The following is a 25867-nucleotide window of genomic DNA, read 5'->3' on the forward strand; positions in this document are numbered from 1 at the left end:
GCAGAGAAAGTTTTACAGGGATCTCACCAATGTTCGTGAATGTTCTGCTCATGGGCAGAAGTAAAGAAGATGTACTCAGACTCTGCTCACTGGTGCTCAGCGAAGGGATGAATGATATACAATAAATTCCCCTTAAACACCAGTGAACTGTTTAACTCCAACTGCTGCCATATGCTGGAACAGGTTGCTCAAGAAGACACTGGAGTATCTCTCCTTGCTCTGACTGATCCTCCTCTGTGCAGAAAGGCTGGACTCCAGACTCAAGTACTCTGTGGCTTCATAAATGCAAAGTGCCAAAACAGGGAAGGGTATGTATGGGTACTTGCCCCTAGGTAGTGATGCCCAATGGAATGCAGCTTTAAAGAATTTCAGCAAAAAGCTCTGGTAAGCCAACCCAACTGCAGCTGTAAATTACATGGGCTCTTCTAAGTGGCTGAAATTAACAACAGCCCTGGAGTCAGGTTTTCCTATCCAGGCCAACCTCCTCAGATGCAACAGCTCTTAAAGAGGCTGCAGAATGCAAGGCTCTTTGCTAAGAATGACACTGCTGAGTGGCTCTGGGCACATCTTCACCTTGCTCTCAGAACTACATCAAAAAGTAGGGGTTTGAATTCCACTGACCTAGGCACATTACTATAAAGCAGTTAATAAGAAGCTTTTATAAAGAACATCCTAAAGCATCTAGCACTTTCTTAAAAAAAGTTCAGTCTCTCATACACTTAAGAAAACATGAAGCAGTCAACCCCCTGCCTTCTGCAGTTCCGGCTTTGGTTCCAAGGAGTAACAAGCAAGTAATAAGAATCATTTGGACAGCAATGGCAAAACACAAGAGTAAATTAAAAAGCATATAGCCCAAATTCTGAGCAGATTAACATACCAATTGAAGCATGTCCCAGCAGCTAGAGGTTCCAGTCCATATTTATGTACTGCTTCATTGGGAAACAGCCTTACCAGTTGACCCAAATGAACCTTAAAATGGCTACAGACACAAGCTGCTTGATGGAATCTACTTACATAAGTGATGTGGGTGTTACAGGCCATAGCTACCCCCTTGAGAGCAGGTTAAGCCAGTACTGTACCTGGCAACACTACTAGCTGAGATTTAATCTGCAAAAATTCAACCAGGAAAACATCAGAACAACAACCAACACTACTGCAGAGGCATAATATTTGAAGCAACATAAAACCAGTACAGATACTCAAAGATTTTGTTATTTTGTTAGAAGAGTTTTCCAAAAACATGGTGTATGTTATCATTTTCTCTTCATTGTATGTTAGTGTTCATCACAGTCTGCAGTCTGAGTTTTAAACAACAATAAAACTGAAGTTCCTTTTATTATTTTTTTCTCCTCCTTCCCCAGACAATGCCACCAAAGCAGTGCTCTCTACACTAATCAGAATCCACCAAGCTCAAGCAAAAAGTGTCAGTTCCAAAGCACCTACAGTGTGACAATGAAGAATGGAGAGTGGGGCTTCAAAAAAAAATCCACAACACGGCAGAAACATGGATGTGAACAAATCAGAGCAGGGATACAAAAAATTGGGAAAAACAGGTCATTCATAGAATGCAAGCAATACCCAGATTCATGGGTCCCATATTTACAAGAAGAAAAGTAGCAAAACTTTTTGTACGTACATGCTCACTCTTTTGTTAAACAGAGCTGAAAGAATGGAGAAAATGGAGTTTGGATACTGGAAAAATGTATTGATTGAGCAAAACAGTAACTAAAGCTAAACTGGGGAGCATTAGAAACAAAGTTAAAACTCAGTTTGGTGTCAAGTCAGCAGGCAGCAAGGAAAATTAATAGAAGGGCTTTCTGCGTTTACACAAATCAAGACATCAATAATTAGTGTACTCCACATCTACTTCTCCTGAAGCAAAAATGTACCAGATGAGCAGAGAAAAGCCTGGCTTTCAGAAGTATTATTCTCAAACACCAGTACTTAGACCGTATCAATCTATTTAAGACTAAAGACTAAGGTAGCTGGCCTCAGACTAAGAGGTAAGGCTCTACAGTGAGTCTCAATTTACACTAAGGAGTGCATGAGTAGATTAATACAATGGCCCCAGCACTGGTCTGCATAAATCCACAGCAACCAAGCAGAGACTGCTAGACATCTTTAGAGAGGCATGTAGCAGACAGGCAAATCAGTGAACAAAGGTTAATCACTGTGAATACCTGTTAAAGGAGCCTGTTAATCCAAAACAATAGACACAGTGACTGTGCACAAATTAAGTCTGCTAGAACAGGTCCTCCCTGGCTCAAAAACCTCCACTGGTCTGTGCAGCTTGGTCAGCTGATGACCCCAACTCCTTACAGTTTTAATGAACACAACTGAGCCAACACAAGTACACAGTGTAGGCATAGCCCAAAATAAAGAAGCAAAAAGAGAAGAGAAAAGTCAGAAAACAAAAATCACTGACAGGGTGAGAGTAGATGACACTGTGTAAATAAAAGAGAGTCAGAGGTTTACAAAGGTTGACAATGCCTAAGGCAAAAGGTTGTGATAAACTAAATACTGTCTAAAATCCCACCTGCCAAACCTACTGCAATATTTTTTTCATCACTGAAAAAAAATGTAGCTAATAGCGAAAAGACTCTGAGATGGTAAGAATTTAGTCATTGTCAAATGTTAATTCTGTGAAAGTATATCAAGTTTTGGCATTTGTGCACTGATATGATACAATATGGAATTCACAACTCCCCTATTGTAATATATTGTATCGCTCAGTTTAAATACCCTGAATGATGAGTTTAAAGGAATTTTAGAGAGTCCAACTGGATTTTACATGTACACTCTTAAATTACATTATCATTTTACAACTGACTTCTTAAAATTCCAATGAAATAATTCATTTTACTTTAACTTATTCACCATACAAGAAACCCAGAGAAGTACAAATATTTTAGCTACAAATGACTGCAATAACCAGTAACATACAATAATATTAGTAAGTTTTACTTATAATACTGTGTGTCACTATGTCAAAGGAGAACATTCAAAGAACACCATGTTAGTTAAGTTTGAATTCTATTCTAATACTTTAAAAAGCCCTTCTTGGGCCTCTACTTAAAAAGCTTCAAGAAAAATGTTTTTAGGCAGAACATGCTGTCAAAAAAAAAACCATAATAAAATTTAAAGTAATTTAGCACAGCAAATTGAGAACTCATTAAGAAGCAAAATTAGTAAAACATATATGTGTATTCCCAAAACAAAACTTCTGCAGATAAAATGGAACAGGAAGAGTTAGGTGATACAAACTTCTACTGAAAAAACTAACATGCATTTTTTTAATATAAAACTAACTTTCAGGGAAAACAATCATGTGAACAAAAATTTCTTTGAAAATATATACACTCTATGGATGGTATTTATACCTAGAGTGCATAGAGGAGCATTACTTTAGTTCAAAAATTATTACCTGCTAACTTCAGAACTCAAGTAGCACAGCAGATGGATGGCCCAAAGGAAAGGTCCTGCATATGTTGCAAATGCTGTGAGGAGGATAGCTGGTATCTCCACATAGCTGTCTAGTCCCACAAAACCTGCTGAAATGTCCACAGTAGCAATGCCATTTGAATTTCCCTGAAAATAAGGATAAAATAGTAAATATCCAAATACCTCCAAAGATACATTTAAAATTAGAATAATATTAATTATTGCACTAGTTAAGGACTTACTTTTTAAAGTGCTTTACAGTAAAGCCATATTCTTTACATCTGAATTTCAATAAAGCAGTTTACCAAACAAGTGCTTTTAATGAGAATTTACAGATTAACAAAGGCATAAACAACATGCTATTTTGCGAGTGTTATTTTGTCTGCAAATTAACATGCCTATTGTTTCATAAATTACATTATAAAAAAAGTTTAAAATAAACAGCTCCACTTGCTGATTTCAGACACATTAATGAAAAAGATGCATTTTTCATCATACAAGGTTCAAACACAAGATTTTATGTCTGCTGCCTAAAATTACACCAAGAAATAAGTATTTCTTGCCTTCAGAGACAGCAGGACTCTAATTTAGAGCTGTAATGGAACATTACATCGCCCACCTGCCTGCCTCATGGCACAAATTCCTGCATGTAAACAGATTAAGACAGGCAAATTCAGTGAGGTTTCTCCTTCTCAAATCTCTATACCACATAAGATTGCATTGAAATAGACCAGAAGTCAGCCTAGATAGCCTGAATCATCAATAAAAGGCATTTAAACCCACCAAGAGAAAAACAGAAGGAAGATACAGCAATTAAAGTATCAAGAGCTGTCAAAGTCTGGTATGTTTTACCTAGTTTTCTTTTCCACTGGCCAGGACCACTAAATAACAAGGAACAACGTAAAATTGAAGGAAGTGTTTTCCATTGACAATCCAAAAGTACTTAACTTTACCCAAATACCTTAAGTAACAAACACCCCCTGTGATTAAGGCAGAGTATTTCTTATATTAACAAGTCACAGATAGATTTCCTCAGACTCGTGAGAAAGCTCTAAGATATTCTTGCTGTACCCTGAGCAACTGATCAGTTTCTACAGCACTGATATTCTAAGAGCCATCAAACCCTCTTTTTCCACCTACAGAATCCCAGAACACTAATGTAAGGATTGTCACCACCAACAGCCTTAGACTCAATCCCAGCAGAGCATATGAGGAGTGGTGGCTCCACATTTCCCTCAAACCTGACCCCAGGTCACCTTAGTGACTGCAATCCTCTTGAACTGCAAGTTACCCCAGCAAGGAAGTGCTATCATCAAATACACACTTCTGTCACAAAGCCCAGAGCACAGAGAGAAGCACAAAAGACAGGAAGCTATTTTAGGTAGATAACTATCTAGGCACCAGCAAAAATCCTGTTCCTGAGACAGCTCTAAAATTTAAGTGAAAAAAAGGCATCTATGATGGAACCATTCAGAGCTCATTCTAAATAGTCACCATCTCCATCAATCCCACCATGAAGATATCCCAGAATGTAAGGGGAGCTTGAAGCTGTAAGAGGGCTGTATGGTATGGATTTTACCAAGATATCATAAAGTAGAAAAATCTTGACTTTTGACTATTAGTCTTCCTCATTTTGACTTTCATCATACACCAGTGTAGTAATCACTGCACCAGTGTAATCAATTATTGTTATATATTTAGTGCAATGCCCAGCAATGCCAGGAGCAAAGCAAAGCACAAAGCACAGCTAATGATAAACAGCTTTAAGAAAAAGCATGCCTGTGCTCTTGAATCTGTAATACGAGACTGGAAAAGAAAGCTGTAAAATAAGGCTACTCCCCAGTTTTAATGGGTATAAACGGGTATAGCAGCAGGTCTTTTGCCCACCACATCTACCTATTTTTCATTCCCCTTCCCCTCTGCATGATGTGTACAGAGTAGAAAAGCTGAGACATTAGAAAATCCTTCCTGCTCATGTCATGAGGAGCTGAAAGGTATCTTTACACTGTTTAATCCACATGAACATGGCTGATCTTTGGCACCTTGGGGCAACTCCCCATGCCACTGTATGTGAGAAGAAGCAAAAATAAATGCTGCACTGCAGTACATGTCACTGGTCCTGCAGAAGCAGTGCAGGCAAAATTATATACTTCCTTTTGAAAGGTAGGGCAAGCAAAGAACCCGGAGGAAGAAACAGGTTCTCCTTCTCAGCTCCCCAAGTCCCTTCCCCACAGGGCTCACTCCATCTGACTTTGTTTAAAGTGACATAGCTGTAGACAAGGATGCACACATTTGGATCCACATGCAACTCCAATCACACTGTGAAGTGTCCAAACATCTGGCTCCTACCATGTATCTGCCCAGCCTCATGGATACTACTACTACTGTTCCCCACTGGTAGAGCCCTGGTGAGTACTAAGAAGCATTTTTGCTCCACATTAGATATCTTTCTACAAGACAAATTCATGTATTTACACTAAATTTTCATAGCTATAAATTCTAATACTCCACACAATAAATAACTGACAATTCAGAGTGCCTCCTTTTATTTTAACATATCACTCCAGTATTTCAGAAAAGGTTCGCCAGAAAGCTTCTGCTGTCTCTAGACAGATCTTGGAAGTTTCAAGACCCTGAGTCATCTCGTCTGACTTCACAGCTGACACTGTTCTGGAAATGGGACTGAACTGTGGGATTGCTGAAGTCCTTTCCAAGGTAAATTATCCTACTATACTTTGAAATCGTAATAAAAAGTTAAAGTCACTTTAAAATGTCACTCAGCCCACCTCTTTACGTAAAGGCGAGACAAATTAGATATAAGTTATTCTAAAAATGTACAAACCTATTGTTTCCTCCAGTGATAAAAACCACCGGAAACTGAAACTGTATTTTCTTTCTCCCATTCCACAGATATACTGCTCTAAGCATGGCAACAAAACCCCATGAAGACTAATAAATAAATAAATACATGTAATTTTTGTTCATTTATGAGCTTTCATGCAAGGAAACAAAAATATTTTTAGCAATATTTACTACAAAATAAGTTTTTTAGGAGCTGGTTTATTAAAGAGAACACAAACAAGTTATTTATTTCTATTCTCACTGCATTTTAAGGACAAATAGTAATGATAAAGATAGAACATACTTTTGGGAAATGAATGCTGAGTTATGAGATATGGACAACTCAGGGCTTAGGAGAAAATCAATTATTCAAGCTCATTGCAAAATTCATCAAGAGATTCTCAAGCTTGCAATCATATACACAGTATTCTGACTAAATTTATTAATTTAATCTATTTTTTACAATATTGGAGTACTTTAAACTTTGCTTCACTTCATCAATTCACACAAAGTGATAAATAAAGCAAAGACCTTAATTACTTAAACAAGACTAGAAAACAAATTGGGTTTATGCAGCTCCACATTAATAACACAGTTCTTTATCCAAACAATCTCTAAAAACCTCCAAGCATGAAGACTGCACAACCTGTGCAAGTAACCTTTTTCTAGGCTTACTATTTACAAAAATCTTGCTAAAATGCTGGGAAAATGACATCACACATAGTCTTCCGATTTAATTTACAACTGCTTAACAAATTTGCCTTTTAGATCCAAACTACCAGAGAGCAGAAAGGGACTTCTTTTGCTTCTGCAAAGGAAGGTAAGCTGGGAAATGAGTGTGAAAACAACACAGGCGAGGGCAGTAAGTCAGTATTCTTCAGTGGCATGTCCAGATCAGGGCTGGATTCAGAGACAGTGGTCAGGGCTAGACACAGCCCAGGGATTGCAAGTCTGTAGTGAAAAGGCAAGTCCAAGATTAGGCCAGAAAGCCCAGCCACCAGGTCCAGGGCAGGATACAGAAAGTACAAGAGAGGCACACACATACCTGCTTACACAGCTGGCAATACAGGCAGTAAAGCACAACCAGAATGGAAAGAAGGGCGGGCCCCTCCCTCTGCTTTTCTCCCATCAGCTCCTCTCTCCATCAAGGACATGACCCTGAAGTCTGCTAACTAAACTCTGAAACAGGAGATGCACTAAGGGTTCAGACACAGATGAAATGCAGAAAGCAAAACCAAATGTAAGATCAAGGTATTTGTTTTCAACCCACCCTTAATTTTTTTTTCCTACTTATTCAAAATAAAAAAATTTGCTTCCACATCCAGGTGCTTTATTTTTTCTCCCCATGTTCATCAGCTATAGCAACTGATTAATGAAAAGTAGTATCCATTCCTGTCAGCCTTGCTTATTCTGTACACTTAGGATTTTCACAGATCTACTTCCATGAAGTCTTGCAGGACTCTACTTTTTTGAAAGAATAGTGCCTCATTCATTAAATATGCTATCCGAACAAGGCTATTTTTACTATCATATTCAGAAGGCCATCATTTACAATCCATACTCAGCAAGACAGAGTTACTGCTTTAGTCATTATGTACCGTATTGTCAACCAAGACTTAATAAAGGCTCAGCAACATGGACAAGTCTCATTTACTTCATAATCACACCAAGATATGTGCAAAAAGTAGTTCTCCAAACCTCTCTCCTATTTCCAGATGGAAGCATGCCATATTTCATTTATATTTCTTTTCTCGTGCTCCATTTAGCTAGCACAGTTTAAATTTAGTATCCAATGTGATCTACATCACCAAAAAATTTCAGTGGTTTTCAATTCTTGTATTTCAACCATAAGCCTACTATTTTTTTGTATGCTACATTAGATCTTCATGCCTGTCTGGAAATTAAAATCCTAGCATCACTCCAAACTCAGTTTAATAGTGACAGCTCTAGTGACCACAAAACTTAGAGAAACAAAGTCAAAGAAGACATTTAAATCTATGCCAGCAGTACACATTATACCTAAGAATACAGTTGTGCTTCCTTCACATTTCTCTCCTAGAATTGTAGCATAGGTATTGCTTGCTCCTGAGGCAGAAAACAAGTGACTATCTGTTACCAAGAGTGAGCTGAACGGAGGTCAATACTGAAGGTGAGAATTTGATAGACTCCTCCAGCAGAAACAGCCCAGCTGTACTTCCTTAATGTTTATTCAGTATCTGAGAACAAACGATACATGCTCTGTCTGAAACACAGCCCTTTCCTAAGTCAGTCAAAATGTAAGAACTCAGCACTGATGGTTGTGAACAGGACAGGTAGTTGCTAAACCTGGGACACCTGAACTGTACTCAGTAAGAATGGTGCCATTTCACTGGGAGCCACAGAAGTAAGGCAGGGATCTGAAAGATGTCACCAAGCAAAGACCTTCCTGGCTTTCCCAGGTAAGGTAAAGGAAAAAGACCAAATGGCTTATTCAGGGAATTAAAATCTGCTACTAAACCGGTATGGGTACATCTAGAGTTCCACCTTCCATCACTCACTTAAGGAAAACAATGCCTGCATTTGTCAAAAGAGTTGTGAGTGAACAGGGAAAACTGCACTGCCATGAGAAGAGACTTAAACATACCTGAAGGGGAGAGGTTACATCCATGTGTTTGGGAGACAGGTGTCTCAGTGCAGGGGATAGCTTTTTTTCCAAATCAGGTACACAAAATGGTGTAAATATTGGTAAAAGTTCACCTATTGTACATCTGGTATGGATTCTGCATCTATAGTTCAGTGACTAGCAGTTAATTATCAATACACAGTTATCCGTTAATTATGTGTCACTAATAAACCAAAGAAACATTTCAATCCCGATTTTAAGCTATAAAACTGAGCACTTCTCCCTTTGCAACAAGTCATTATACTCTAGATAGAACTCAAAGGAAAGGGAAGAATGTATTTAAATACATAAAAAAAAAAATTTAAGAATTCGGTTTTGTATGTTGCCAGCTTTTTCATTTTCCCAGATAATGCAGATCAGAATACCACACTAATAAAAACAACATAAAAGAGGCATGAAATTACACATCATTTCTGGAAGAAGTTCCTTCCATCCTTGGAAATATGGACCCAGACTGGAAAGGCTATTTTCAGTATAAACTGAGAGAAATTTACGAACTGAAGAGAGAGCATTAATTAGATTTGAGGCACCTTCGTAGCCTCTGTAATTTATGAACTACTAGCTCAACCATTCTACTCTTCCATGGTAATATCCTGCATATCAGGTAACTGCTTTCAATTGTGAAATGCCATCAGAAAAAAAAAAGTCCCTCTTACCCTTGTATGATTCAATTTGTTTCTTTCCATACCTTCAGGATAGTTTTTTCATCAGAGAATAAAAGAACAAGCTGACATCTAAAGACAGGAATTTTGGTCAAACTCTTAATTTCCATCCTAAGAAGGTATCTAATATAAATGTACTCACAACATATTTAAAAGAGAAACAAAATTTATTCTCTAAGAAGTAGGGAGGAGGGTTTGGGAAAGAAAATTCCATCTGTCTTGTCCCTTAAAAGCTCTTTTTTCACTAGCAGAATTGACTTCTCTATTTCTGAAACATTTCTAAGACTGAAAATAGAAAAGTTCTGAAAATAGAAAAGCAAAAATAGAAATAAAGAGAAACAATAGAGGAAATCCTTCCTGTTCTATTAGAATTCATCTGTCATTTTAATCAGTCTTGGGCATCATGAACAGGCACACATCTCGATTCTTGTGGACAGACACAAAAAATTCTAGAAGACTGTTAGGATGTTCTTCTGAAACTGACAGATTTTTAAAGGGCCCTGTGCTAAAACAATTTAAGAATTCCTCGAAATTTTTGCTAAGCCATTGCTAATTCAAAACAATCTTTCCAAGCTGGAGCTTTCGGACATGTGATGGGACACAAAAAGGCAGCTTTCTTTCTATCTGGACCTGCTCTACTTCATACAAAGCAGCATGAGAAACGACATGAGGGAAAAAGCTTTGCTGTGCTTCTAACAGAAGTTTTGAAAAGTAACTATCACCCAGATAAAATCGTTTTTCAGATCTTACAGTGATGGGAGATGCACAAAGACCCATCTAGAAATGTGGCTTAAAATAGAACAATGGAGAATTTCTCATTTATGAGATCTGGATGCTGTGATTCAGCAACATGTCTATGTGGAAGAAATTCCCTTGTCAGAACTAATTTTTCAAATATCCTAAAGTTTGCTGAAATCTGTATCATACTGGAAGTTATTATTTCCAAAGGAAACACTTCTAGAAGAAATGTCAAAATTATGTCAAATGCCAGCAGAGTGATGGGGCCTAAGCAGATGCTCTGAAACTGCATGATATGCAAAAACACAATTTGCAGTCAAGTAAAATGGAAATCACTACTTCCAGGCTTCTAAAAACAAACAAAAAAATTTTCTCAATTTCAAGGGTAGTTGAAACTGCAAAACATGCGCCATGAAAAAGAGCAGTTTTTCCTGTAACACCAGTTTAAGACTACAAAGTTGAAACAGATGTTACCAGATCCTGTAATCTTATACTGGTCTTACTTACTGGTGTAGAAAAAAAACCCTTTGACACAGCACATTCAAATGGAAAGATGTATCACGCTTTTGATAGCTCTAATACCTTATTTCTGTAAGACATTTATAGCTGCTTCAAAGCTGATGTAAATTCTTCTAGAAAAGTCTGTCCCAAATTTTTGGCATCATTTAGAGCACAAGAGACACAACATTTAACCCGCCACATTACACTTTCAAAACAAAACTATGACTTTAAGAAGCTTTTGTTTTCTTTCCTATCATGCCATACTGGCTGAAGATATATGAGCTACATTTATCTAAGGCACTTTCACCTCACAAGCACTTTTAAGCGTCTCCTCAGACAAACAAATGGATGCAGTCCAGGCTAGGAAGCTGGACACTCATGTAGACTGGAAACTGCTCAAATGTTGAGCTCACAGGGCTGCCATCAGCAGCTTGAAGTCCATCTGGAGGCCAATCACTAGTGATCAGCCACAGGGATTGACACTGGGGCTGATACTGTTTAACATCTTTACCAATGACCTGGGCAGTGGGACAGAGAGTTCTCTCAGGAAGTCTGCACACAATACAGAACTGGGAGAGTGGTAGATACAACAGATGGGTCTGCTGTCATCAGAGGTGCTGCCAGAGGCACCTCGACAGGTTGGAGGAATGAAACGACAAGAAATTCAGCAAGTGCACCAAAGAGAAATGCCAAATTCGGCACTTTCAGAGGAATAAAACCATGCCTTTGGTCACACTGGGAACTAACCATATGGAAAGCAGTTTGGAAGAGATCAGGCAGCCATTATCCTTTTTGTGCAAAGACCAACAGCATCTGGGACTCCATTAAGGGAGAGCCTCACTAGCTGATTAAGGGAGATCTACATTATCTCTAATAAGGAGTGGTGAGATCCACATTTGGGTGCCTGGGTCCAGTCCTGGGCTTGCCACCACAAAAAAGCATGGGTGTACCAGAAAATGTCCACTGAAGCACCACAGATGATGGTGGGAACAGAGCACATGTCATGAAAGCAACTCCCTGGGTCTTTTTATTTTGAAGAGGATAAAGAAAACTCAGCAGGGATCGTAACAATGTGCATAAATACCTGATATGGGGAAGTACAGAAAATGTAGCCAGACACTGACTTTCTCAGTCACCTGATAGTGACTAGCAAAGGAATAAAAAGCAATACAAAGAAACAGAAATACAACAAGTTCTGATAAAAGTCAGAAAAAGCTTTTTTTACTAGCTAGGGTGGTCAAGCTGGACCAACTGCCCAAAGAGCTTGCAGAGTCTTCACCCTTTTCAGGTATTTGAAATAGTGAATGGACACAGTTCAGACCAACCTGGTCTGTTTGACCTGCTGTTTCATGGGGTCAGGTTAGAGTAATGATCTCCAGAGGCATCTTCCAGCTTCAACTCTCCTGTAATTTCATGGTTCTGTGAAATTCTCAGCCAAGTGTACCAAGAATTCAGAATCACTGAAAACATTTATGAACCATTTGCTGCTTTATGAAAAATTCTGAACCATTCTGTATTAGTCTCTTTTCCACAACTATCATTTTCTTGATAGCCTCCCCACCATTAAATTTCTGGCAGCTGTTTTGGTTTGGTACCTCAGTACAGAGATGGCTCTGTCTTCAACATTTTACCAGCTGTACTAAGGCGCTCTCTCAGAAGGCTGCAATCAAAACTGACTGCCTGAACAGTAATATTCAAAACACGCAAAAGCCACTCAATCAAGACATGCTATGCCCTCTGAACAGGAAAAGTGGGTAGGACAGGATGAATCATGATGATCTTACCTGCATCAGCAATTCCCTATCCGGACATATACTAGTCTCAATCAAGCCAACCCTCAATCTGCAGTTACAATACCCTATACTTGACCAGAGTTTTAAAATCCCTAGCCATGCCTCAGAGGTAAGGTCAACAGAAGTCCTACACTGAAATTTTGCAAATCCTATCCCCTAAATCTGATTCCCTGGTTAACAAATGTCCTCTTTAGACAGCCTGCTACACTAAGGTTCCAACAATTTTAGAAGTAGAAAGATCCTCTCCAGCTTCAATGCAAAACAAAAGTTTTCGTGGAATTGCAACCTTGTATTTGCAACACAGACAACTAGGTGACAGAAGTAAGTAAGGCTCCTCAGGAAAGAAGGTATCATTTGATATAGTAAGTAAGAAAATTAGTTCTGGTTCCCATAAGAGATATTACATGCCACAGCATTTTCCTTCAATCTTAAACAGTATATAGACCAACTGTAAGCCTCAAGAACCAGTGACAAAAGTCACCTGCCTTTTACTGGTATTAATCAACTCAGATGACATTTTAAAATTAATTATCATCTGAAAAGTACTTACAAGGCCTATTAACAGATCGAAATCATCCTGGTATAGGTATCTGATCCTTGTAACACTTCTGGAAATCTACATTGAGAATAAGACACTAAGGTATGCATCTTTCCCTGATTCTGAAAACAAGATGTTAAAAAAGCATTTAGAAACGAAATCCTTCTGAGAACTTAGTAAACTGTAATATTTAGTTAGCATTTTATTTACAATGGATAATATTCATTTGAAATAGCAGAGAAAATATTCAGCTTACCTGAAAATAGAAGAAAGCTTGGCCAAACCAGTAGTGCATGATAGTAATCTGTGCTGCATCAAATTTCAAAGGTATCCAAATATATTTAGTCATCATTGTCTGAATAAGCAGACAAAACACCAAGAGTGGTAAATTATGAGGTCTAAATAGAAGAGCTGCTAGTAGAACCAATCCACTATATACTTCCCACAATCCTGTGCTCTTCGTGCTGGAGTCTGCAGAAATAACCTGTGACTTTAGTAAATCTTTCGTACCAGTGAAGATTATGCCAAGAACAAAGACATAAACAAAACGAGCTTCAGTAATCCCCCTAAAGAGAAAATAAAATTGAAAAAGAATTAATAAATAAGTAAAACAGCAAGATTAGTTACTTAGTAATACCTACTTCATAGTCTTTCAAGAGAGATCAAGACCAAATAGTTCTGCCAAACAGGTTAAATCCAAGGCTAGTATTTCCCAAATCCCTAAGCAATTCCATTACCAAAAAAAATGTATGTTTTAAGTAGTAAGTGTAATTAGCACATACGCTATCTTCAAACCACCAATAAATTATTTTGGTGATTAATTTCTTATGAAAGCCAGCTTCTGAAGGAAACACAGCGTGTTGTCCAAAAAAGCTAACAAGGATAAGGACCAGTAAGCTTAAAAACTGCAACCTGCTTTTCTAGAAGTGCAAGGTCTGAGAAACTAAGACTGAAAGCAACTACAGCAAGTCATCTGGTCCAACCTTCCTGCTCAAGGCTCAAGCAGGGTCATCCTAGAGCATATTGCACAGGATTGTGTCCAGGCAGTTCTTGAATATCTCCCGTGAGGGAGACAACAACTTAATTCAACCTGTTCCGGTGTCTGGTCATCCTCACAGTTCTTCCTCATATTCAAGTGGAACTTCCTGTGCATCAGTTTCTGCCCATTGTCTCATGCCCTGTTGCTTGACACCACCCAGAAGAGCCTGGATCCATCCTCTGACACCTTTCCTTCAGAGACATTGCTGAGGCTGTCTCTCATTCTCTCCTCAAGGCTGAACAAGCCCAGCTTCCAAAACCTTTCCTCGTAAAAGAGATGCTTCAGTCCCCTAACCACTTTCAGAATCCACCTCTCAACTCACCCTAGGACCTCCATGTGTCTCTTGTCCTGAGGAGCCCAGACCTGGACACAGCACTCCAGATGTGCCTCACCAGGGCTGAGCACAGGGGTAGGATCACTATTCTTGAGCTGCAGGCAATGCTCTTCCTAATGCACCCCAGGGTCCCATTGGCCTTCTTGGTCCCCAGGGCACACTGCTGGCTCATGGACAGCTTGTTGTCCACCAGGACCCCCAGCTCCTTCTCCACACAGCTGCTTTCCAGCAGGTCACCCCCAGCCTGGGCTGGTGCCTGGAGTTGTTTTTCCCCAGGTACAGGACCCTGCACTTGCCTCGGCTCAATTTTGAATGGTTCTCTGCCCAACTGTCCAGCCCATTGAGGTCATTTAGAAGGGCTGCACAGATCTGCCATTCAGCCAGGACCTAAGTGTCCACTCATCCAGTCCATCCGTCTTGAGCTTGTCCATGAGAATACTGAGAGAGACTGTTGAAATCCCTGCTGAAGTCAAGGTAGACGACATCCACTGATCTCTCCTTGTTCATCTCTGCACTTGTTCCATTGCAGATGGAACAAATCTCTATCCATGTGGATAGCGATGGCCTCATTTTCAGAATGAGGTGCTCTCCATCACTTTTTCAGGCACTGAGGTAAGGCTGATTTGCTGGTAGCTTCCTGGATCCTCCTTCTTGCTCTTTTTGAAGACTGGGGTGGCATTTTCTTTCTTCCACTCCTCAGGCCCCTCTCCTGATTGCCACGACCTTTCAGAGATGATCCTTAGAAGCCTCATTATGCCCATCAGCTTCCTCAGCACCTGTGAATGCTATTCATCAGGACCCATGAGTTTGTGGATGCCAGCTTTGCCTATTCTCTAACCCAATCCTCCTTGACCAAGGGAAAGTCTTACTTTCAACATTCTTTCACCATGGTCTCCTTAGTCAGAGATCCCTGGCTGGTCTTGTCAGTACAGTAACCAGTACTAAGAGGGCAATCAGTAATTGTGACTTCTCTGCATTCTCTGTTACAGGGGCCTCCGCTCCATCTAGTAAAGGGCCCACAGTATTCCTAGTTTTCCTTTTTTTTTTTATGTATTTGAAAAAGCTCTTTTTGTTGTCTTTGACATTTTTGGCCAGATTTACCCCCAGATGAGCCTTGGACTTCCTTGTCTCATCTCTACCTTCTCTGACAACCACTCTATATTCATTCCAAGTGGCCAGACCCTACTTCCACCTTCTGCACATTTCCTGCTTACACTTCAGCCACAACAGGAGTTCCTTGTCCATCCACACTAGTCTCTTACCCTATTTTCCCAATTTCTTGCTCATCAGGATGTGTCATTCTTAAGCCTGCTGGAAATAACCCTTGAATATCATCCATCTCTCTTGGGCCTCTCTTCTCTGCGTGGCTTGTTCTTATGGGATACTTCCAATAAGATCCCTCAAGAGGCTGACATTAGCTCTCCTGAAGTCCATGATTGCTTGTTGTCCTACTTCCTCTTTGCCCAACACTGAACTCCACAATCTCATGGTCACTACAGCTAAGGCTGCCCCCAACCTTCCCATCTCCAGCAAGGCCTCCCCTGTTTGTTGTTATGAAATTGAGCAAATGAATTGTGGGATCCTCTGCTACCTGTGTCAGAATGCTGTCATTAGTGCTTTCCAGGATCCCCCTGGACTGTTTGTACTTTGTTGTGTTGCTTCTCCAGCAGATGTCAAGGGAGTTAAAATCCTCCTGTGACTTAGAGGCTGCTCAAGCTGCCTGCAGAAATCCTCATCCACTTTTTCCTATCAGGTGGCCTGTAGCAAACACCCACAACAATGTCACTGTAGTCTGCCCTTTTATCCTGACCCATAAGCTCTTGATTCTCTCATCATCCACCCCAGACAGAGCTCAATATATTCCAAGTGTTTCCTCACATAGAGGGAAGCTCCACCTATGCATCTTCCTGGTCTGTCTTTCCTAAGGCAACGTGTGGCCCTTCATGACAACATTCCAGTCATGTGAGGTATCCCACCATGTCTTTGCAACCTTACTTGTGTTCAAGCCTGGCTATATCCACATCCACCTTCAAATCTAGTCTACAGCTCTCTCAATGAGCCCTGCTAAATCCTGAGCTAAGATTTCCCCTGTGAAAGAGGTCGTCTCCATTTACTATCAGCAGACTCTGTGTCATATAAACTGACCTGTGATAAAACACTCAGAATTCTGCTGGTAACACGACTTTCAAAGCCAGGTGTTCATCTGCCTGGTTTTCCAGTTTCGTGCCCCATCAATCCCTAAAATTGGTAGGATAGAAGAGAACACAACTGGTGCTCCAGACCCCTTGACCAGCTGTCCCCAAGGCCCTGAGATCCCTTTTGATCATCTGCACCCTTGTTGTTGGGAGTTGGTCATTTACCCACCTGGAAAACCAGCAGTGGGTAATCATCAGTTGGCTGCACCAGGCTGGGAAGTTTCTTGGTGATATCCCTTATCCAGGTGCCAGAGAGGCAACCCACCCTCCCGACTGGATTGAATCCAGCTGGCATATCAGGCCCTCCATTCCCCTCAAGAGGGAGTCACCAATGACTACTACCCTTCTTTTTCTTAACTGAGGAGGTTGTGATGTGGGGGGTAAACTGCTCTGCCATAGACAACCTCATCAACCTCGATGGACCTTCACTCACATTCTCATTTCTCTGATCCTCATTTCCCCAGTGCTCACATTCCAGGGCCTCGTCTCTATTGCATATGGACAGGTGAGGAGATGAGGCAGGTCAGGAGGGGTTTCACCTGCCACCCCAAGCAGAAACCCATGTTCACTCCCCTCCATCCTGGAGGTCCCTTCCTTCTGGCTGGTGGTGAGAGGGCAGGAGGTCCCTGGCTTCCTGTGAAGTGGATGTCAGGTGTGTTTGTCTGAGACATGGCAGAGTGCAGCTCCACCAGTCAATCTCTTCCTATCAGTCTTCTCTATACATGAGTAATGAGTGAACATGATCTCCTACAAAGTTAATATAATTCACTCAGAAGTGAGGATTCCTGAGTCATCTGGACTCAGCAGTATATGAAAGATTAGACCAGCACTCTAAAAATAGTAAAATTATAGTTATACTCATGTAACCAATGTAACTAACTGACCACAAAAAAACACCACTAGACAAAATTTCTAAAGTAAGTTTTGTAAATTAATAATTTTTTTTTTTCTTAGAAAGGTCACATTCCTTCTCAGCCAATTATTAAAAAATAAGCTTAAATTCAATCTTTCTTTTCACATACCGGAGAGAAAAAGCAAGAGGAGAAACAACAAGCAAGAGCATTTAAATATGCAATTTTCTTTTTGCATGTACAGAACCAAGAAAGAAAGGCAAAACTATGACACAATAGTAATGTAGTTTTCTTAAGCCTGAATACAGCGCACTGTTCTGTCATTTACCTTTCAATGGTTCAAAGTCATACCTAACAGCCTATGCAAAAGAGCTTTTCCGTTTTATTCCCTTAGAGAGCAACCGTTTGGAAAAACCCTATATTGCTCATTGGATTTTTCCTTTGGGGGAGAAAGAATAAAGGTAAAAGCCAGTAAAGTTAAGAGAATTCCTGTATTTCTGGCTAATGCAGAAATTCAGTGGCTCTTTTCAGTATCTCTGGTACATCTGATGTCATTATTACCACTTTATTTACTTTAGAGGTAAAACTTTAGGAAATAGATTGGAGTATTTGCCTATTCAATAAATTGAGTGAAAACTGGAATTAACCAGTTGATGAAGATTCAAACAAGAGAAAGTGTTCCTCAGCAAATGCACTACTATTATTTTGTTTGTTTTAGTATACTATATATTCATATTTTTCATTGCATAGACTACAACTTTTTAAAAAATAACTCTGAGGTAAAAAGAGAGAAGTTTCTCCATCTTAGAGAAGAAGGCACTATGCATGAAAAAATGCAGTGTTGCCTACAACTTTCTCTCATATTTCACAAAATTACCTCTACCTTGCACCTGGATCTGGAGCTATTCCAGATCACTAATACACTAAAGATACATCTAGACACATTTAAAGTAAAGTCCTGAGTTTTTGGTTGCATTTTAAATAGGCTTTTATCACATATATCACATCAACCATCTAATAAAGATAAGCTACTATCACTGTGTCAACATGTCACCTACCATCTGAAATCTACTAAGATTTGTCTCCCATCTCTTTTGACATGCTGTACAGGGAGCCTTGCTGAAGATAATGTTTGATAAGTCAGTGATCTTTCTTGATCATGTCTCTCTATTTGGCCCTGTACTTAACTCCTGAGAAGCCCATATGTTAGCACGAGTGGCCACTGCCAGGGACCATGCTGGAAGCCCTAAGCCAGCCTGTGCTGTGCACTGCTAAGTATTACAACAGAGACAATGTTCTGATCTGGCAGGCATAGACCCAAGTTCGTTTTGGATTGTTTGCTGGTTTGTTTTTACACAAAATAATAGGCACTACTGTGTGTGAGGGAGGCAGAACCTTTCCAGAGGGGAATCATGTGCCACAGTGTGCCATGGCAAGGTTCACTTGGTGTTTATATAAAGCTCTGACATAATTTAAGTAAATCACTGTGTTCACTATTTATTTAAAAATAGAAATAATACAAAAAGCTTTGTATTTTGTAAAAATTGAGATTCATATGCTGATTGTAGAATGAACAAGTTTCAAGTAAATGTTTGATTTCAGTATTTAAGTATTGCACTTATTTCTCTAATCACATTTTATTTGTGGCTCAATTACTGTATTTAATGTTCTGTCCCATGCTGCAAGGATAGTATTATTCTCCAAGGCTCTACTGAAAACACAAGGCAAAACTAGAGGTCACACTCAAAAATCAGGCATGTTTCACGCATAGAGCCAACTCCTGCACAGCAAGTAAAAATGATCATTATTTTCTCATGAAGCAGAACTAACACACAGTGTTAACTTAATACTAGTATACAATTAGAATTATCTTCAATATTTGGAGAGATGGAATGTATGTAAATATATACACCTATAAACAAATATTTCTTGTAAAATATGCCATGTTAGCAAATCTGATCTTCTTTACATCCTACGATATTAAGCTATAGGGTTTTTTCCATCTCTATACATCTTCTGAGTCTCTGGCCCCTCACTAAGAAGGTCTGATAGCATTTGTATTGATATAAAATTCAAAATGAGTGCAAGAGAAAGTTCATTACATCCAAAAGACAACAGTTTCAACAGCTTCTTTTCCATAATCTCTTACTTCTCATCAAACGTACCCACTGACTCCGGAAGTTTTCCACAAATCTGTTACTTCCTTACAATTACTAACTAGTTCTTTAAGAAACTTAGCATCAGACTAAAAATCCTTATTATGCACTGTGCTGCACAGGTGAGACCTTGAGAAAAGCATGGTAACATATTGAAAGCCTGTGTTATAGAACACTCAACTGCAAAAGTAAGGTAAGGAAAAGCAGCACTCTGAACTACTAAGCACTTTTGAAACTCAGAAGTAGCTAAATTAGATTGGCTTCTGCTTTGCTAGATGTGGCAAGTCCATCTAAAACAATAAGAGATGGTGCATTAGGAGTTTTTTGTAGCAAAATTATAGAGTATAACTTATTAGATTTTCCTCATATTAACTTTTATCTGACTGGCTGCTCACTTTTCACAGTCAAAAGACACTTCATGCGGCTTAAAATTTAGCACACATCACAAAAATTCAGTGCTGGTCACCTACAAACTCCAAATCTATTTGTGAGAATGTCCTTCCAACCTAGAACATCCTGTCCACCTCATCCCCTGATAGCCAAAGTGTTCAACACCTTGCTAGAAACAGTTACTTATCTGTTGATGAACTTACTTTGAAATATCTTTGCCACCATGTTGCCATGGAAATACTACATTTCCAACAGCTGCCCGGTAACTGTAGACTCCCAGGAGCCCAAGTGCCATAGCAATTTTTGAAACCAGGGAGCATCTTCTTTGAACCAGAAAGAAGATCATAAGAAGGGAGACTGCAGCCAAGAAGGAGAGTTCAGATTTATGTTCAGAGCTGGAAAAAAAAAAAAACAAAAAAAACCCTCCTTTTAAAACAGTAATTAGTGCTAAACACATTTGATAGAGCCTTAGGTACAGCACGGTATTGAATAAACTGTATTAATTAATACAGCACCAAATTAATCACTGCAGTGGTATCTGTTATGAACTTTCCAAGAGGTATGGTAAAATATTTTAGTATTTTTAGAAAAGCAGTTTTATTAATGAGGTTTTCTATTCAAGCATGCATATTTAAAAGTGTAATTATTGTGTTCCACCATATGATAATTATTCTGCAAATTATATAAAAACTGAGCTGGGTATTGCATAATGAAAAAGGGTCTACTGCTTTTCAACTAGGGTTTTGTTATTTATACATTTTGAAAAAGTGTTTTCTTTATACTACAGCATTTCATTTTCTAGCACTACACGAAAGACTTTTGCACTACAGGATTAGAACTGTCTTTTGAAATAACTACATATGAATTTGTTTAATTTTAGACATATTACCTACCCTACTACCTATAGAACACATGTTACCTCCCCAAAATGACTAAAAATATACTTAGTTTAAAATACACACACACAAACTCATTAGCACAATATGATTCCCTTATGCAACTATAATACCTTTTATTGTATCAATGCATACGTGAGACAGACACAAAAATTGCATCATTGGCAGAGAAGATCACAGATACAGCTTGTTTGTTTGTTCCCTTACATCCTAAATAGATAACTCATTGCAGAATAAAGGGCATTTCACTGAGCATGCTGCTAGTGCTATATATTTAAATCTTCAGCAGCAGGAAATAGTACTGCAAAATGTAATGGGGTAAGGCAAAGATGTGCACCCATCCCTTAACACATAGTTTCAGAAAGCCTACTGTAGTCCAAGAATTGCCAACCCATGCCTACTGAAAATATTCCCAGTATCCCAAATAGTATAAAAACACTAATTTTATTAAATTTGCCTTCAGTTAAGAACATCATGTAGATTTGAGAGCTAAGGACTCCATCTTCTATTTTCCACAACTCAAAATCCCATGATAAAACATCACTAACTTCAGGAAACTAATAGCATGCCTGGGCTGTTACCTGCATTGAATTCAATCACACTTATGAAACTCCAGTTTTATCTCTGATTTAATAAAAACTACTTTATTTCAAACAGGTTTACTTTCCTAGTATACACTTTATCAGGAGCTTGGCCAATAGCTGCTCCAGCTGTTGTGCTTGAAAGTCACGGAAGAAAGGTTGTAGGGCAGATGAATTGTCCTGTTAGTTCTGCATGCAGGACCCAGTCAAGTAGTTTGTACACCATAACAAGATTCCCAAGAGATACACTGTTCTCTGAAAGCCAGTGGAGAAAAGTGAGAGGAATAAGATATAGAGTACTATGAGATAGAAAATGTAGTCTTCATGTTTCTCCTCCCAATTATTCTTCCTTTACCCATGGAGAGAGGAGAAACAGTGGACTCCTGCAGCAGCCTGTGAAGATAAGGCAAGCACCACCTTCTTTATGATCAAAACATAAACTAATTTAGTTGCCACTAAACCTTTCAAATGAGCATTTACAGAAAATTTTAAGCATTCAGGTCATATTCTCCTTGGCTACTCATCGGATGAGAACAAAACAAATCAGGGATAAATAACAGCACACCCTCATCATTATCTTTGTCTCTTTATTTAAAAAACTAAATACACATTGAGTTTGCATTCTTGACTGCTAGCACAGGGACTAACATATACCTCATGTCCAGGTTTTCTGGTAAGTCTTCTGTGATCTCTGGAATTTTTTAGAATCATATAAATCTGTTTAAAAAAACCCTACCCAAGTGTTTCATAGCATTTGCTGAAGAAACAAGAAAAGGATTTACAGCAAGCAAAGTCAGGTCAGCACAAATCGCCTACAGTTTTGAGGTTTTCCAGCCAAGGTTCTTACAGTTAGGCAGCTAAATGCATATATAATTAGCATATATTTTGAAAGGAGATGGCAGTTGCTTAAAACACAGTCAAATCATTTAGCAAAGTTCTAAATGGTTTTGATAGTCTGCTCAGAAATACAAGCACAAACAAGCTTCATGTATTTCAAACTATCTCAGCTGCCATGTCTTGGGTTTTGCACAAACCACAGAATTGGAAGTGAAGAACCAATAGCTCCCTGAGAGAAAAATCTGGTGAGAAGGGAAAGAAAAAAGAGCACTTTGGCTTTATCTTCCTACTGTAACAGTTTATGGTCTACACTCATACTTCTGGTAATAAGAATGAAAGTTGAAGACATTTTCTTCCACTGGTTGGGCCTCACCTCATTACTGCAAATACTAGTAGAGTGAAAGGAATTGTAAATGTGCATGATTAATAACTTCAGTGGATAAGGCATTTTTAAATTGCTTCTTTCATTTTACAACCAAATACACAGAAGTCACGAGGTGTGTTAGCTTTGAGAGGAAGGGCATCTGGGGATGGTTAAGTACATTATTAAAAGAATATATTATCATCTTCCCATGCTGATACGTCTTGTCACTTGTCTTCAAGCTGACACTGCTATGTAGCAGCTCTGACACCTTTCAAGTGTCAGCACTGACCAAGATTAACAGCCAAATAAAGCTCACTGAATACCAACCAATGAAAAAGAAAACCTGACTTCCAGTCAGATTTAGATGGCATGTTTTCTTCCATTTCATCTACTGTCTGATTTTCCCATCAAAGTATTTTTCATGTCTGTCTGCAAATAACAAAGGACATTTTCCTTATTTCAGCACTGCTGAATTCATTCCTAGTAGCCAAATTCAACACTATATAGGTAGATTGATTTTCTGTATTTTGATGCTTACATCAAACAGGAAAATCTGGACAAGTCTCTCTGTTTTAAATGCTGAGCCCTTTAAGCACTGTCTAGTTAAGCAAAATACTAATCCAAGCATGAGCACGGATGTCCAAAAGATCAATACAGGGGAACAAAAAAGGAGAGCCATTTGTTCATTAGTTTATCTTAGAGACAAAATAGAAGGCTGGCTAGAAAAAGCCTGAGGAGCCCAAACTCAAACTAACAAGGGCATACATGATCTAAGTAAGGTTCCAAATTCTTATTAGTAAAAAACAAGCTGTTAAGCCATAACTACGCTAATTAAACTAATATTAAAACCAGAACAACAATCAACCTTATAGACTAGCAATGTATTTTGGGAAGAAGAATAAGTGCTTTATGCAATTCAGCTTATCACCAACTTTTAATTCATGCTATAAGGAAAACACATCATCTCAATCCTGATCAAATCACTAGCAAAACAGACATCTCTACAACCCTACTATCATGTGAAGGAGAAGGAACAAAGATGTTAAAACCTCCAACCACAGAAAATGCAAGCATACTGGCCAAATAGGAATTCCCAGACACTTTACAGAGCAGCAGATGTGTAAAGATTTAGTTGCATTATTGACTAACCTTTCTTAAACTTGTTCAGTGGGACATAACAGAGTCGTACACTCAACTACATTCCATCATTCAAGTCCATACTGTCCAACTGTCATACTTCAAATATTACTAATCTTTTAACTCTATATTGCAACTGAAGTATATGTTAGCACGGAGACACACATAATATTCGCCTGCTAGGCTGAAAATTGCTCCATTATTTGAAGTCAAGATGCAGCTCCCCAGCGGACTGAGCCAACCTGTGCCAGGGCTGCCAGCGTTCTGTTCTTTCACTTGCTCCCTAAACACAACAGAAGCAGTTACACCAATGAAAGGGAGAAGGCAGAACTGTGACAGCAACAGTCCTAATCACACATCCTTTTAGCCTGCCATGGCACAACACTCTGAACTGCTGCATAATCTTTTTAAGCTTCCCAAAGTACGAAGTAGGGAGTTATTGCTTCTTTCTCAATTAGATTTGAAAGGTAAGTGGTTTTTTGTAAGGAATGCTTGACAATGGCAGAAAGAAAAAACTGTTTGTCTGCAGCCCTTCAAAAGATGCAGATACTTTCACATTCTCGTCTTGTAATAATTTCAAGAGCAGTGCTGACTTGTACACACTTTCCTTCCTGCATTCCTATTACTAAGCCACCCCATTTGCCTGTGAAGAGTGATGGTAAATCAGAGTGAGAAGTGATCCAACTGAAAGCCAAGAGTTTCCCATGCCATCTTGAGTTATTTTTCCAGACACATCTATTCAGTTATTTAGTTCACCACACTGACAGTTGAACAGGTAAAATACAGGAGAAAGAGCAAATTCCTTGCCTGGTATGGCAAAAGCTCCCACACACCAGCACAACCCAGCACACTCCTATAGTATACTATTTTAGCCAAACAATTAGTCATAGCCTAAGAGTAGAGACGTAGAATCTTTTCTCTTCTACTTGCTTCAAGACCTAAGCAAACATACTCGATGTGAGGCCACAATTTTATAGGGAATAGAGGAAGAAATTCACCTGTAAAATTCTGACGTTTTTGTTTTGATATCTAGCTGCTGTACTTCAGCCTTACTGAAGGGGGAGGCAGACAACTTTAATAATAGGGTTGTGATGGCTTTATGAAGGAGAACACTTTATCAACCTGACAGATTTTTCGTGATGAGACAAGCTCTGTGGAAGAGCACAAAGCAGGCATTGCTATTTATCTGTGCTTTAACAAGGTTTTTAACACCAGCTCCCTAACATTCCCATAGGCAATCTCATGCTAGAAAAGTGGACAGTCAGGTGGACTGAAATGTACTCAGATGCTGGATTCACAGAGTTGCCACTAGTAGCACAAAGTCCACCTGGAGGGCAGTCGCTGTCAACCCCTTGGCTTGGGCGGGACTTGGGCATTGGTGTCCACTGGGGCCAATACTGTTTCATGTCTTCACTAATGAGTGGGGCATGGAGCACGGCCCTCAGCAAGTCTGCACACATTACACAACTGGGAGGAGTGGTTGATACAGTAGGTGGGTCTGCTGACTCTCAAAGGCCCCTTGACAGCCTAGAGATGCCCATCAGGGATCTTACAAAGTTCAATGGGAGGAAGAGACAAGTCCCGCACCTTGGAAGAAATAGCTACACATACCAGGACAGACTGGGGGCTGACCATGTTTTCAGAGGTGACTCTGAGTGCCTAGGTGGACCCTGACTCAACAATCAGCATGGGGAATGCCCTTGTAGCAAAGGCAACCAACAGCATGTGGAGCTGCATATGAAGAACCTTACCAGAAGATGGAGGAAGGTTATTTCTTACCTTGTGTTCAACTATGGCTCCAGTTAGGGGTTACCCAATACAAAGAAAGATATGGACATATTCAAATTCACATGAATTCCAATTCACAGGGACAAAAACCAAACACAAGAATAGACTCCTCTCTCCCTTCTC

At 39.3% G+C, this 25867-nt stretch overlaps 1 protein-coding gene across 3 annotated transcripts in view; it reads right to left on the reverse strand.

The window, feature by feature from the left end:
* Positions 1-25867, reverse strand: part of PIGG (phosphatidylinositol glycan anchor biosynthesis class G (EMM blood group)) — an 88814-nt gene that overhangs the window by 31052 nt on the left and 31895 nt on the right. The window contains exons 10-13 of one of the 3 annotated variants that reach the window (XR_015799536.1): positions 20345-20536; positions 13433-13742; positions 13189-13298; positions 3425-3588 (exon numbers count right to left, since the gene is read on the reverse strand). Coding sequence is in view for 1 of the 3 variants with exons in the window: in XM_014882393.2 (XP_014737879.2) it covers positions 3425-3588; positions 13433-13742; positions 20345-20536 (666 nt within the window). In the remaining 2 variants the exon portion in view is untranslated. Of the gene's footprint in view, positions 1-1014; positions 1108-3424; positions 3589-13188; positions 13299-13432; positions 13743-20344; positions 20537-25867 lie in introns of all 3 variants that reach the window. The other 2 variants (XR_015799535.1, XM_014882393.2) reach the window with 2 other exon arrangements.

This window comes from Sturnus vulgaris, chromosome Z, assembly GCF_052056855.1.
Source record: "Sturnus vulgaris isolate bStuVul1 chromosome Z, bStuVul1.hap1, whole genome shotgun sequence".
NCBI classification, from domain to species: Eukaryota; Metazoa; Chordata; class Aves; order Passeriformes; family Sturnidae; genus Sturnus; species Sturnus vulgaris.